Here is a 14,622-nt window from a genome sequence, read left to right on the forward strand (position 1 = left end):
CTCCCTCAAGACCTCTGTCTTCATAGCATTTCTGTATTTCTTTTTCATCTCTCTCTCTTTTCTGGCCCCCCGTTCTGATTCTCCCAATCATCCATGTCTGCTGCTCACATGTGCGAACACTGCTGTTTTCCACAATTCCACAGATGAGCATGAAGGAACATCCTATGACACCCACTGCGCCTTCTCATCCTCTCCTGGATGGCATGAGATTAATGGAAGAGGGTCAGACAGATTTTGAGGTTACTTTGCTCGGCTGGCTGTCAACCTGCTCCAAATTGCATATTTTCCCCAAACTTTTCCCTCCTCTCTCTCTCTGAGCTGTGAGTGACTGCTCAGATGCTTGTATTCCTCTGAAGTCGACGGAAAGCAAAGCTTTTTTTTGTCACCATCCAAAAAGATAAACAAGGAAGGGAGAGACATGAAGCGTGAGAGATCAAACATACGATTGGAGAAAACACCCCACCCGTCACCAAATAGCTCTGAGAAAAATGAGTTGTGTGTGTCAGAAGAGCAAGAGGGTGTTTTACAAGGACATAAAACATGATCAAGTGTCTGCTTAAGGGTATGTACAATATGTTTTAGTTGGTTTGAAATTCTTTGACTTGGGTATAACGTGTATGTGTTGACTCGATGCAAATCTTTTTGGGTTTGTTTGACACAAACCTTTATGTTATTTTGTTGGTAATGTGTGTGCTTGCATTACTCGTTTCTAGATTCCCTCTAGGCTATCGGTCGTAGTTATATGTCTCTGAAAAGCCATAAATCCATGTAACTTATAAATATCAATGCATCAGTGATGGCAGATTCTCAAATGTGGTTTTAAACGCAGCAAGTTGGCAAACAAATCATATCGTATAACGGAGATTATTTCTCCTCATCACTCACGTCTTCCCTTTCTTCCAGGCGTAATTAATACTACAGTACAGTGTCAATACACCTCTTGGAGGTATAGCTAATAATGGATTTCTCGAGAGGGTTGGGCTGTTGCAGATTCAAAAGGCTAGCAGGTCATTTTCCTGGTTTTGAAATCAATTCCACATGTCTACTAACAATCACACTGGAACACAGTGCCCTCACGTCCTTTTGCCTTCTTGACCTATTACATCTGTAATCTTTTTTGAATTTTCAAGCTTTGCTCAAAACAAAACCCCCCGGTGTGCCTCATGGCTCAATATTAGACCCTACCCGATTCTTTTTGCTTTTACTGAATGCTCTTCATGCCCATTTGTTTTTCATCTTCATTAAGTAAATATTTGATTTAGCCAAACAAGCACGTTGAAAGTAGATGAAAGAAGTGCATTGAAAGCAAGTTTTTTATTATGCATCTCAAAGGCCCCACATCCGGACACCCTGTTTCTGTTTCTAGTGGTGCCCAGTGTAATTCAGCCCCATAATACCGAAGCATTAGGAGGCCTTGCTGTTTCCTAATTGACAAATGGTCAGATTAGAGAGGACACAATGGACCCCGCTGACATGGCCCCTTGCAATAATAACAGATGGATTAGGGACTGAACTGGGACACACGGAAATGGCAGTGGCAGTATTGTGAAAACATTGCCTCATACGATCAGAATCTGATCTGTTTTACTATCGACTTTAGGTCTCTCAAACAAATTTTAAAACATAGTAAGCTCTCTTGTTGTCTTCTGCCTACATTTATGGCTGTGGCTGTATTACAGAAACATCCTAACTCTGTATCCTGTTTTATTTGTTAGTAACAATGATAATTTCACAATTTCAGAAAGGTCCAGAAAAGTACTAAAGACTCGTTAAATTGGTCCATGCGCTCATAGTGGTTCAGTTGAATTTTTTTGAAGCGACGAGAATGCTTTATGTGCGAAAAACAAACCAAAATACCGACTTTAATCGATATATTCTCCTCTGTCTTGACCAACAATGTCTTTAGTACTTTTCTGGACCTTGGCAAAAACTGACACCATGATGTCTATGAGGAGGCCTGGAAATCTCTCGGATGTCACCTAAATATCTCTATTTGTGCTCCGGAGATGCCGGAAGTTCTCTAAACATGTTTAACATCATGTGGGTGAGTAAAAAATCACACAAAGTTGATTTTTGGGTGAAATTCCCCTTTAAGGAGCGTGTCTCTTGTTTAACGCATTTTACAAAATGTAATGTGGTTAATGCATAAAACAAGTTTTTTTTTTAAATTTGATTTAAAGACATTTAGATATACTGCTACGGACAATTAATACTTTAGCATTGTTTCTTTTTTTGCGGCCGAAACAAGATAACTTAAACTGGAGGCCCCAAGATGGATCCAGGTGACCACAGTTTTTGTGGCATTTTATGAAATTTTGTGCAATCAAACATCAGAAAAATAAGCCTACCAGCTAAAATAATTTATGTCTCAGCTTTGTATACTTGAATGTGGTTTTGGTTTAATTAAAATTCTAAGTTTAAGATTGTAACCCTACACAAAGGGGGCCTTAAAACGAAAAATCACCGACTAATTACTGTTGTTATTGTTTCATTGTTTTATTGTAAATATTTGTAATATAGTATTATTATTATGATGACTAGTAAATTTATTATTAATTTAGCTTTTATTTTGATATTAGTTTGCATGTTAGTTTTTTTAAGCAATTTTGTAATGTGCTTTTGTCCTTTTCTTGTTTTTTATGTTGCTAGATAAGTTTCATTTATTTTTATTTAGTTTTAGTTTACTTGTTTTTAGATAACAATTTTAATTCTTCAACTTCAGTTTATTGCTAAGGCAATGTTTACAACGTTTATAAAGAGCCACACTATAACCATTCTTCTCTTTCTTCAACGCTCTTTGATATCCACTCACAAACCCTGTGTGCTCCATAAACCTCAGGGTTCTCTCTCCTCCATGCATGCTATTCAATTTGCTGTTTCTATTTCATTGCACCAGCCCTTTGCTCATCTTGTCCATTTCAGCAGAGAACATCCTCCCATCTGGCTTTCCACTTCAGACCACCACAGTCCAATCAGCCAGCATTATTACAGCCCATATCTCACGATCTTGCCAGAATAATTCTTCTCATCTTGCGGTATATGGGTTGGCAGTTGCGGCTCGCAGTTGCCAGTTCCTTTTGCAAGGCATTAATGACAAGCTGTAATTCCCCCTGCTGAATCACGGTGCAATGTTGTCATATTGTCTCATAAACAGTAGGCAGAAGAAGTAGGTCACCGTCTTTTCTCAGCGCACGCTGCATTCTCGACGGGGGAAATTTCTTGTGGTGGTGCTTTCATGCACGGGCAGGGCACGACTGGGACCCTTAGCAGCTGTGCGGGTGATCTTGCTTAATGCGTTTGGATGGCAAGCGTATGCGGCGTGACTGTGAGGACTGGGACAGTCACATTGCAGTGGCTGGTCCTTAGATCTGGAGAGGGTATCTCCCAGCATGACCAGAAAGAAATTCTTAGCAATCGAGCTCAAGAAAAACAGACAGGATCCATATTGCAGACATTAGGAAGTGTCCGGGAGCATTTTTTTGGGGGGTTTTGTGATCCGTCCTAATTTCTGTTTAACTGGCAGCTAGAGCACCAAGATGATTCATAACACACAGCCACAGGACAGAAACCTTCAACACAATTCTGCAGAAACCCTACGCTGCATCAACTCAACCGCAAAACAAACACACCTGTGTGTAGAGGCTTCTCGCATGGCTCGGTGCCTACTAACACAGCAACTGTAATCCATATGGATTAGAAGAAAATAATCACATGTGGGAGACAACAGATGAAACTCCAGAATTGATTCATCTCGAGCAAAGTGTCTCATCTTTTTTCTCGAGTAGAAAAGCGGTGCATGTTCTCATCTCGTGTGAATTTCCATACATTACTGTTCACTCACTTTTCAGTGTGGGGCCTCACACTGATTTCAATCTACATTCAAGATGTTAAATTATGTTTTGACAGAATCTCTGGCTTTGGCACTATACTGGTGCGTTTGAAGCTGGGTTGCTTTATCTGCCAATGTCACCTACAGCCTTTTCTTCCTGCCATTTCATTCCCTCTCTCTACTATTTTCATAAAATCATGTGGAAAAAAGGAAATAAAATGAAAGTTGTGGGGAAAAAATCATGTTTATTCCAGTATTCAAGATCTGCAAACATCACATCTTTTTTTGTTATTTTGATCAGTTTGTCCCGTTTCAATTTTCTGTAAAGAAATGCAAATAAAAAACAATGTTTTATTTGGAATTTGGGAGAATTACTAGTTCACAGAATTAAACAAAAATGATAATTTTACCTAAACATGTAGGCTACCTATAAATAGTTTAGAAAATAATTTAGTTTTTCCAGTTTTTTTCCACAGCTGGACATTGTTGAACCTGTAAAACAATGTAATGTATCCTTAAACTAACAAAAATGCTTACAATTCAGCAAGTTGTCGTTATGTTTGTTGAATTTAACTGTTCATTTGCAGTCTTTTTCTGTAATTTGACAGTTTTTGACTGTACTTTCTATTGGTAAAAAAACTGTAAATTCCACTAAATTGCAGTTTTTTACATTATACGCAAAAAAATGTAAAAAAAAACAGTAAAATTCTGTAAATTAGTTTTTCGTCATTATGAGGCATTTTTGCAAATCTTGGAGAATGTAATAACCGCCGAGGATGTCCTGCCATGCCCATGTGTTGGAGATGCAAACCTTCTGTATGATGCACATACTGTTCTTGTTACAAACCTTATGAGATTGGCTGGGAACCCATGCCAGAACTTAGCCCACGTGCCAGGTTTTCAAAGAAACGCCAAGCCCAAATCCTTCACGCCTCTCTCTGTTTCCCTCCCTTGCTCAAACAAATGTGCAAGGAAACAATATCCAGATAGTATTTCGTTTTACTTTTTCCTCTCCCCTTCCACTCAGCAGGGGATACAGAGGTACATTTTGTACACAGGAAGATTCTGCCACTTTCAAGTCATTGTGGATGATACCCAGGACAAATAACTTGTCGCCTGCCTCACTGAGAAGCAGTATTCCGTTCGCGTTACTGTAACAATTGTTTGTAGCTTGCTGCCACCAGGATTGCTCATGTGGAAACAATCACCTTTTCTTTTTCTCTAGAGGTTTGCAAACTTGGATGCACTTTCTGCAGAGTAGAATTGAATGTAAATTGGTTAAAAGTTTGATTAAGTAAAATCCTCCTGAGACAAACTGTTTAAAAAACCTTACTCGAAAAGTTGTCTTTAAATTTGTTGTATTATCCTATTATATATTATTAAAGTGGAGTATTACAAGCATTCTAATGCAGTATTCCAGCTTGTTTATAATATACCGATAGCTTTCCTGTGGCTCAGTGGTTAGCATGGCGCTAGCAATGCCAAGGTCATGGGTTCTATCCCAGGGGATTGCACATAGTCAGAAACAAACATGTATAATACAATGCGATGTAAGTCGCTTTGGATAAAAGCGTCTGCCAAATGCGTAAATGTAATGTAAATGTAAATAACATTTTCTGCACTATTTTTTATGATTTATTAAAATATTTATGGACATTAGCAGTGATAATGTGGAAAAAATAAAGCGAGAGATGCTGATGCTGGATACAATATAGTTGCATCCAAACAAATATGTGTTATATTATGCCATAGAGAAAGATCTACTTTATCTATTTTTAAAAAACCTTTTCATTCGTTTCTCATAGTCAGCAATGATAGAGAGTAAATAAAGATTGTTGGAGAGTAATGTTTCAAACTGTACATTTTTGCAATAAGAGCCAAAGTATTGTATAATTTCAGTACATTATGCATTTAATCTTCTAAAATCAACTAAACGAAAGCACGTGCGCACCCATTGCCAACAAAACACAGACATGACTCAGTTTCACAGCACGTTTAACATTGTAAAGTAGTCAGAATGCATGAAACACTGTGGCACCTTTAATGAAAAATCTGAGACAAAGTTGAATGAAACATTGAATGGAAACTCCATTTAGCTTTCCTTTGGTACGAAAGAGCAAACTTTAGCATACAGTTTTCTTTCTTTCTGGGATGATAGAGATAAAAAACCCCAAAAGGTTACACCATTGACAGTGGTCTTCCCGGTTGCCTGCTGCCTAGCAACCTGTAAAATCACCATCCGTGATGCTATCAGCAATATTTTTCTTGTAGTGGTACAAGTGGCATGTGGCATCCAACCCCGATGTGATGTATGTTGTTAGCAATTTGCGGCAATAATTATTCTCGACTTTGTGAAATGACCTAAAATTCTGTATTATGAGGTATCATCTCAGACTGCTGCTAAATGAATTACATGCTAAATCGTTAGCCATTCAGCACTGACCCTGTGAGAAAGTAATGAAAAAACACACCCAGTGGATAGCCCAGCTTGTTATAGCTGTCCAACATCAAAGGTCCGTTTTGAAGTCGATTGCGTGGAGTGTGAAAATGTCTTTGTGTGGGTGTGGGAGTGTGTTAGCACAGTTGGTTATAATCTTTTACACTTGTATCAGAAGATTTCTCCACAGGTGACAAAAGATAGGACTCTCCTCTATAAAAATGACTTATTAATCTTATTAAATTGGGAACTCTTACGTATTTTTCTTTCTTTGTACATTTTTTCTCTACGATGCATGACGAGCCCAATTCTTCAAAAATTGAGTGGGAATTGTTATGTCTTCTGTTACCACACGTTGTTATCGGTTCGAAATGAATAAACTGATGTAGCATCTCATCAACAAAGCCTTTCTGCCAAAGTCTTTCCTAAGGAGAAATTGTTGGCATGGAGATCGATCTATCTTCCAGCAATTTGCTTTTCTCATTTAAAGTATGATTTATCAACAAATTGAGCTTTAAAACGATGTTGGCAAGCGATTTAATGGTCGTAGTGAATTCATTTAGCTTTCATTACGTTATTACACGCTTGGGTAGACGGCGGTATTGTGAGATATTCCAGTCGTAGTGATGAGAAGGTCTTACGCAGTCCTCTGTCAGCCCTGCGTAGGTACGGGTCGCAGGAACGGAGACGTTTCATTAGCCTCTGTTTACTTTGGTCTGTCATTAACATGCCAGTCATAAGGATGGATGGCCTATCATGGTGAAAACCCACCAGCTTCAGGGCTTGTTTTCGTTGTGTAGCTATTGATTGATAGATGATGAAAGCTTGTTTGCGACACTGGTGACAGCTTGATGGCTGTTCGTGGCTCTGTTCGGGATTTTCTGCATCGCTGTATGCCAACATCACGTTGGAGTTTGAATCTCTGCTCTCAGTTTAACTTGGATTGCTTTAAATTGGGAGTTGGTACAGTATTTAATTGATAATAATTGACTAGCAAACAGCAGAACTTTTCGGAAGGGTTAAGATGATTTCTTCATGTTTTGTGTGCTATTTGTGCGTTTGGGTTGAGGTGGGCAAAGGTAGGTCTTTAAAAAGTCTTTAAAGGTGTTTACTGTTGGCAGTCAGGCAGAGAGCTCTCTTAACTCATCGAGTAAAGAAACACCCCAGTGCTTTCTCAGCTAGAAGTCATTAGCACAAACTCTAGCGCTCCTCGCTGGCTAATTAATGTTCTGCTACATTCAGACACCGAAACACATTAACACCTCAGTTTGGCTTTTTAACCCCTTGCCACATAAGATTTTTTTATTATTATACATTTAAACAGTCAGCGGGGGGTGTTTTGAGGTAATCACTTGTCAAAGTGGGTCTGTCAAAGCACTCACCCTACTTAACAAAAAACAGCTGAAACACTAAGTTCTCATTAAAAGCTCTCATTCATTTTATCCAACAAAACAATAGACTTGATGAGGTTGTCAATATATTTACAGGACCCAGGACAACTTTTTGTGGTCTCCCTCTCTTCCTGCTGGGGCACAATGACTAATCACAGGACCCAAGAGAACATCTCATAAATAGTAAAAACTAATTAATGATCATTTTTAAGCTTTCATTATATTTTCCTGGGTGAGGTGTGTGACCTGAAAAACGAGTCATTTTTACCACCAACAATATATACCACAATGTAGTAATAGCATAGTGTGTATAGTTTTACGTATGAAAACGTGTAATTTATATTATTTAAATTTTATCAACACTGAAAAAATCGCGTAAAAAAACGGTGATGTTTCGGCGGCTGCGGCCGTAAAATATTTTTTTCCAGAGTGAACACTGGAAATGTTTCTTATTGTCTTAAAAAGTTTATTATCTATAGGTGTATGGTTAAATGTCTAAAATTTGATTTATATACAAAAATATAAACAAATGTGCAAATATCAACTTTTTTCATTATAAACTAATAACATTTTATTGAATAAAAAATGACTTTGACTAAATAATGGAAAAAAGAGCAGCCAGTAAGACCTCATAATAGATATTAACTCCTTTAATATTGTTTAAACAGCATCTTGAGGAAATGGCAAGAGAAAATGCTGGAACAATACCTGTTAAGAGAGAGGGTTAGTTTTTTTATAAATAAATAGAAAAGCAGTCAACGTGTTCCTAAAATTGTATGTACTTGCAGAACTTGAAAATTACGTTCAGCACGTTCTCAACACGTTTTTCAACGATTTTTATTAAATAATCGTCTCATCGCGATGGTTTCAGATCATCGCAATTATTGCACATCTATATAGAAGACACTAGGGGGAGCTGTAGTGCATCTGCATATTGCATATTTTAGTGTATATATTGTTACTAAAGCATGGTAACACTTGTAAAATGTACCACCACAACACAATCACTTATTATACAATTTAACATTATTTCAGTGTGAAAACCAGTCTACCAAAATCTCATTGACATAGAAGTAAACTTTTATTGTAGTCTTGCAAGTGAGAAAAAAACAGACTAGAAGCTTTTCTATGACTGATAGCATTTTAATGGTGGCTTCAATTCACTCCTGATCAATTTACTTAATTTACAAGTATTTGGCGAATGTATTATTGACAGGTAACAAACAGCCTTAAGTATGATGACCCAATTTTTTCCTATTTATTTCCAAGAAAAAGAACAAAGTCTTCATATTCAGAACAATATGGTCGTTTCAAAGCTGAATAAAAAATGTATGAGAATTAAAAGTCAAAGCTCTAAAACAGACAATTAATCGTCATAATCGCAATGATTTATTAGACAATTAATCGTCCGTCAAATTTCATAATCGTGACAGCCCTGTAACCTCAAACGACCCTTCAAATGTGGCTTATTCAGTCTCACCTTTTATTTGTTCTGTGTCTGACAGACTGTCAGACAGCATATGTGGCACTTTGTGTAAAAATGAAGTGAACCAGTTACTTGGGCACCTGTTCTGCTTGGCTCACATAGAGCTTTGCTATAAAAAACCCTTTTGGTGGATGAGTTTTCTAGCTGCTGATTAAGCCCATGGCTCAAACCCGTTGGGGGCTTGCTGACCTGAACTAACTTGTCGTCTCTCGCTCTGTCCTCTGCAGGTACAACAAGGCAGCCCAAAGAAGGAGAGGTTCCAGGAGTGGACTACAATTTTGTGACTGTGGAGCGGTTTGTTGAACTGGAGAAAAGTGGAGCTTTACTAGAAAGTGGAACTTATGAAGGTAAGACAAAAGGAGATGAAAAGGTACAAATCAAGTGTCTTATGCTGCACTTGATCTCTTGAGCTCTTTAGCAGAACAATTCATGGGAAAGTGTCTGCTTGGCGGAAACTCTAGTTTATTCACAATGTGGAATAAAAATACCCTTAAGGGGATGTGCTGTGCTAGGCATTAGAAGCTTAGCCTTTCTTCTCTTTAAAGTTAAAGCAACTCCATCCCTAGGATAAATTCCCCTCACACGCTCGCTCTGTATCGCACTCCATTGACATCTTTCACTTTTCTAGACATGGACTTGATTACTTCGTCCTATCAGAGTCAGTAATGGAGATTTTAGATTTTCGCTCAGTTTTTCAGTGTTTTAAAGTCTGTGACGGGCACATTAAAGAGCTCGGAGACCGTTTCACAACTCGGCTTTAATAATGTAACGCCAGGTTTCTAAGTGGGATGTGCGGTGGATTTACAAAGGCCCTAGTCAAAAAATCCTGAAGGGTTCCTGCTGGAATTTCTGTCATCATTTTGGAACCAATCCAGAAGAATCATAATGAGATATTTCTGACACGTTTCCAACGAAACAAAACCTTTTGGAAAGCATTGCTTCCAATGGGACTTTTATGTTTACCAATATGATAACATTTCTCTGTAGGACATCAAAAAGAGTTGTTTTTTTTAAAACTCCATTAGTTTCATGTCTAATAAAAAGACATTATGTCAATACATCAAGTAGGGTTTTGATACATAACACAATGTGCACAGTGTCAGTTCATCCACTAGGATTTTATTTGATACTTATCCCCAAGGAAAACATGGACTGATGTAAACGGATACCCAGTGACACTTTCAATTCAATTTTATTTATATAGCGCTTTTCACAATGTGCATTGTTCCAAAGCAGCTTTACAGGAGAAAATAAGAAAATCTGAAAAACACAGGAAAGGTAAATCACAGCAGAAAACATGTTTGCCAAATGCCTAATCATGTACACATAAATGGGTCCTGTGGTGTGACATAGCAAAATGTAGAAAACAAACTGTTAATATTACATTGTTTTATATTATTAATATTAATATTTATCATATAAAATAGCATAAGAGAGATTTATTTTCAGTGTTAGTTTTTTTCACACCATAGTAAAAATGTGCATATTAGTCCGTCAACTACTCACATGTAAATAATATAAATTTTGGTCTCAATCTACACATTCCTTTATCGTTTATTTTACCAGGGAAAAGTACTTAAAGTATTTAAAAGCAATGGATAAGAGTAGGAATAGTGTAAAGTCTCTTGGTGTTATTCAATTAATTTTCGCAGCTGTCTTTATTCCTTATAGACTCAACGTTTCACTGCACTCTATTTATGAACCTATTTTACAGTTTGTCTGTAATTGAATGTATTTTCAAGTGAAACTAACACCCTGTATACACCAGATGCAATTCTGCCCCCAGTGGATGCGACGCGACAAACCCATTAAAGGGACAGTTCACCCAAAAATTAAAATTCTGTCATCATTTACTCACCCTAGAGTTGTTTCAAATCTGTATAAATATATCTGTGTTCTGATAAACGCAGAGACAGATATTTGGAGGAATGCTCGTAACCAAACAGGTTTTGGCCACCATTGACTACCATATTAGGAAAGATTACAATGGTAGTCAGAAGCGCCCCAGAACTGTTTCCCTACATTCTCCAAAATATCTTCTTTTGTGTTCATCAAAACACAGAAATGTACAAAGACCAGGCTTTTGTCGCATCCCATTGCGCCGCATACAGTGGGGTTAGAATTTCTGTTGAAAATGGGTTCTGTAGTCTTTTGTTGGGTTGCATCATGCCACTTGCGTGCGGTGTAAACAGGGTGTTCATATTTACCTTATAGTATACGTAGGATGTATACTATGTAAAGGGCGTATGTAGTTTTGTTTTGTTCAAATGGCCGCACATCCTGTGCATCCACACCAAAGCATTTTATTTTGGAGCGCAAACCAATCTGTAATAAATCGAATGCAACAGAGATTTTCTTTTTATTCGTTTTATAAATTGATACTTTTGGAAACAGATAATATGACTTGTTTAGCCTTAACAGTGCCCAGCTTGGAGGTACTCTTTTGTAATTATTTTGAAATCAATGTTTATGAGTTACAGCTGTTGCGTGTTGCAACATCATGTCAGGTAGTGACCCAAGAAGAATTGAGGCTGTACTAAACCAGATGCCCTGCTCTCCTCCAGAGTCTGTTCATCCCAGGGGAGCCATGTCACTTTTACTGAATGTGTAAACCGAGAACAGCACTCACACAAACACATATCATTTGAGCAAGTTATTGTGTAGGGTTGTACAGGTGATGGAGTGCAGGTGGAAAGGTATCTAAAGTTAATCTTTTTGCAAGGACAAGGACTGTTGTGGAACAATGCGGAACATTGAATTCAATGAAGATGTTTAAAAAACACTATTAAAAATATTAGAGCTGATAATGTTTGGGGAAATTGAGGATGTCCCAAAACAGAGATTTTGTGTTGATTTCTCAGGTTGTCCTCGCTTTGGGTACAAATTTGTCCCCGATATATGGCGAAGGAGACCGATGCACATTGTGACATCCTGGTGGTGAAGCTTGCATATGAACTTTTAAGCACTAAATCTTCCAATCCGTCTGACTCATCAGGCTCTTCTTTCTGCAGATAACTATTACGGCACACCCAAGCCCCCTGCAGAGCCCAGTCTGCTTCTGCTGAATGTAGCCGAGCAGCTGTTGCCAGGCGCCACACTCAGAGCCGAGGGCAAACGCAGACGCAACAAGTCCGTCAGCAACATGGAAAAGGCTGGCATCGAGCCGCCCGAGGAGGAAGAGGAGGAGAGGCCCGTCGTCAATGGCAACGGTGTAGCCATCACCCCAGGTGAGGAGCTCTCCATCAATATAAGAGGAAGAAGGATCTTTGATGTCATCATGTCATGTACGCGGCCTCCGGAGAAGTAAATCGGGTTACTGCTGTGACCCCAGATCAGGGTTAGCAGCATAGAGATGATTACCATCAGGCCACTAAGTGCATCATGTATCATAGCAACTGTCTCCACTCCAAATTACCTTGTGTAACCAGTGTTGTCAGGGCAATAGCATAGCAACCACCTCAGCAACATGCTATCACACGTTTTTTATTTTTCTCTCCATAAGAACAATTCCGTCGGGTAGAAGTGTGTCGTATCTGAATGCCTGCTGTTGTTTTCTTCGTTCTTGAATACACCAATGAGATGAGTTGATTTGGTATCATAGAATGGGTATAAAGACTTTCCATAGAAACATTTATTGCACATTTATTGTTCTTTTTTTATTTTCTTTCATAGTTAAAGCTGCAATCATTTTTTTTCTGAAAAAAAAAAATCTGAATGTACGATAATGGGATAATGTTCAGGCAGCCGGATGTTATTGCAAGAATAAACTGAAGAGGAGGATCTTGTATTACACTGAAGGAGTTTGTACATTATCCCGCTTACTACATGATTACCTCATAAGTAAGTTATTGAACATTAAATAATGATTTTACATATTTTATTAGCTCTCTTTAAAACTAACTAAACCCGTTTACTTTCGGTTCTAAGGTGAGAGACAACGTTCAGATGCCACGAATATTATATAAACCGTTAAATCAGTTGTGAGATATTAAGGCATTTATATTTAATTATTGTGTAATATGATATTAAACTGTGCCTGTCAAAATGATTTGCAGTATTCATTTTACTGTGTGATATTTTGAGCGGTTGTTATCTGGGAATATCAGATGTTGGAATGTCACAGTTGGCCAATCAGAATCAAGTATTCCAGAGCACTGTGTAATAAAACTAGGTAAAGGCAGAAACATCCAGAAACATTTTTGTTCAAAAGTGAAAGGGTCTAAATATATATTTTTATAAATAAACACCTTCTATGGAGGGCACGAAACCATAAAATGTTCATCCAATCATTGCATTTGGTCCGAATGCCATGTAAACTTGTGTGCTTTGTGCGAGAAAGACCAAAATTCACAAAAAATGTTCCTCTCCACAGCAGCTTTCACAACAATTTATGTTTATGTGTATTCAAACACGGTGCATGAAGATGTCTAATCAGGTTTTATGTCAACAATGACAACCAGTACTAAAGTTTGAATAAATGTATTTGAGAGCTACAGGAATTAATGACTTAAAAGCATCCGTCTGTATTAATCTCTGATTTAAATCTCAAAAAACGGACTCAATACGCTATATTTACTAACCCTTAATTGAAGACTATTTTTGTAGTTTGGTAATTCCAAGCTTGATTTGAGAGATGCTTCAGATCTATTCAGACGCTGAGGTTACTGGGGTCTTTCTTTCATGAGCAAGTCTCCATTTGATTTTAAATAATCATACAAGCATAGCCAGCGGTCTATCTAAACCTAAAATTTGAATATCTTACGTTACTGATTTAGAGCGCTCTACAAAGGCAGAAACTCCATGCGGGGCACAAATAATGCTGTGCATCAGACATGGATTCCAACAGAATTTGGCATTAGCATGTTGGTACCCTAACACCAATACTCTAAAATAAAACTAATGTTTTACATTCAAACATTTAGCAGACACGTTTATCTAAAATGGTGAATAATGCTATCATTTATTATCTTTTTTAATCTCTTACTCTCGCCCTTTGCATCTCAATCTTTCTCTCTCCTCTCCATCTTCCTTTGTGCCTCTCCTGTGGGACCTCCAACCTCCATAACTCAAACTAGGGCACGTTCATCTCTCTCTATTTTTCTTTCGACTTCTCTCTCTAGCTTTTTTCTTTTCTCACTGCAGACTCTGGTTTAATCACTCCACTTTTTCTCTGGCGGTCCGGCTAACTTCGGCTGTATTTGTTCTTCCATCGCGTCTTCTGCATCTAATGTCTCTGTTCTACAGTGACCTGCTTTTTAATTCTCCCGGAAACACCAAATCTCAGCTACATCTCCCTTTCTTATATATATTTTGTATCTTATTGTTTTTTTATTTATAAAGGTGTTGAAATCAGACCTAGATGAACAGTTCTGCTTATATAAAGGTTATTCTTTTAATTGAATAATTAATACTGCTGCTTGCTGGTTAAACAGTTTAATAGAGTTATTGTGAACCACTCCAAATAAAAGACTTTAATTTA

At 37.8% G+C, this 14,622-nt stretch overlaps 1 protein-coding gene across 19 annotated transcripts in view; it reads left to right on the forward strand.

Annotated features, from left to right (window-relative positions):
• The window catches only part of magi2a (membrane associated guanylate kinase, WW and PDZ domain containing 2a), a 190,778-nt gene that overhangs the window by 105,654 nt on the left and 70,502 nt on the right, over positions 1 to 14,622 (forward strand). For all 19 annotated transcript variants that reach the window (XR_008961905.1, XM_057323688.1, XM_057323689.1 and 16 more), the window contains exons 3-4: positions 9,371 to 9,490; positions 12,155 to 12,370. Coding sequence is in view for 18 of the 19 variants with exons in the window: in XM_057323688.1 (XP_057179671.1) it covers positions 9,371 to 9,490; positions 12,155 to 12,370 (336 nt within the window). In the remaining variant the exon portion in view is untranslated. The remainder of the gene's footprint in view (positions 1 to 9,370; positions 9,491 to 12,154; positions 12,371 to 14,622) is intronic.

Source organism: Triplophysa rosa, linkage group LG24 (assembly GCF_024868665.1).
Source record: "Triplophysa rosa linkage group LG24, Trosa_1v2, whole genome shotgun sequence".
NCBI lineage: Eukaryota > Metazoa > Chordata > Actinopteri > Cypriniformes > Nemacheilidae > Triplophysa > Triplophysa rosa.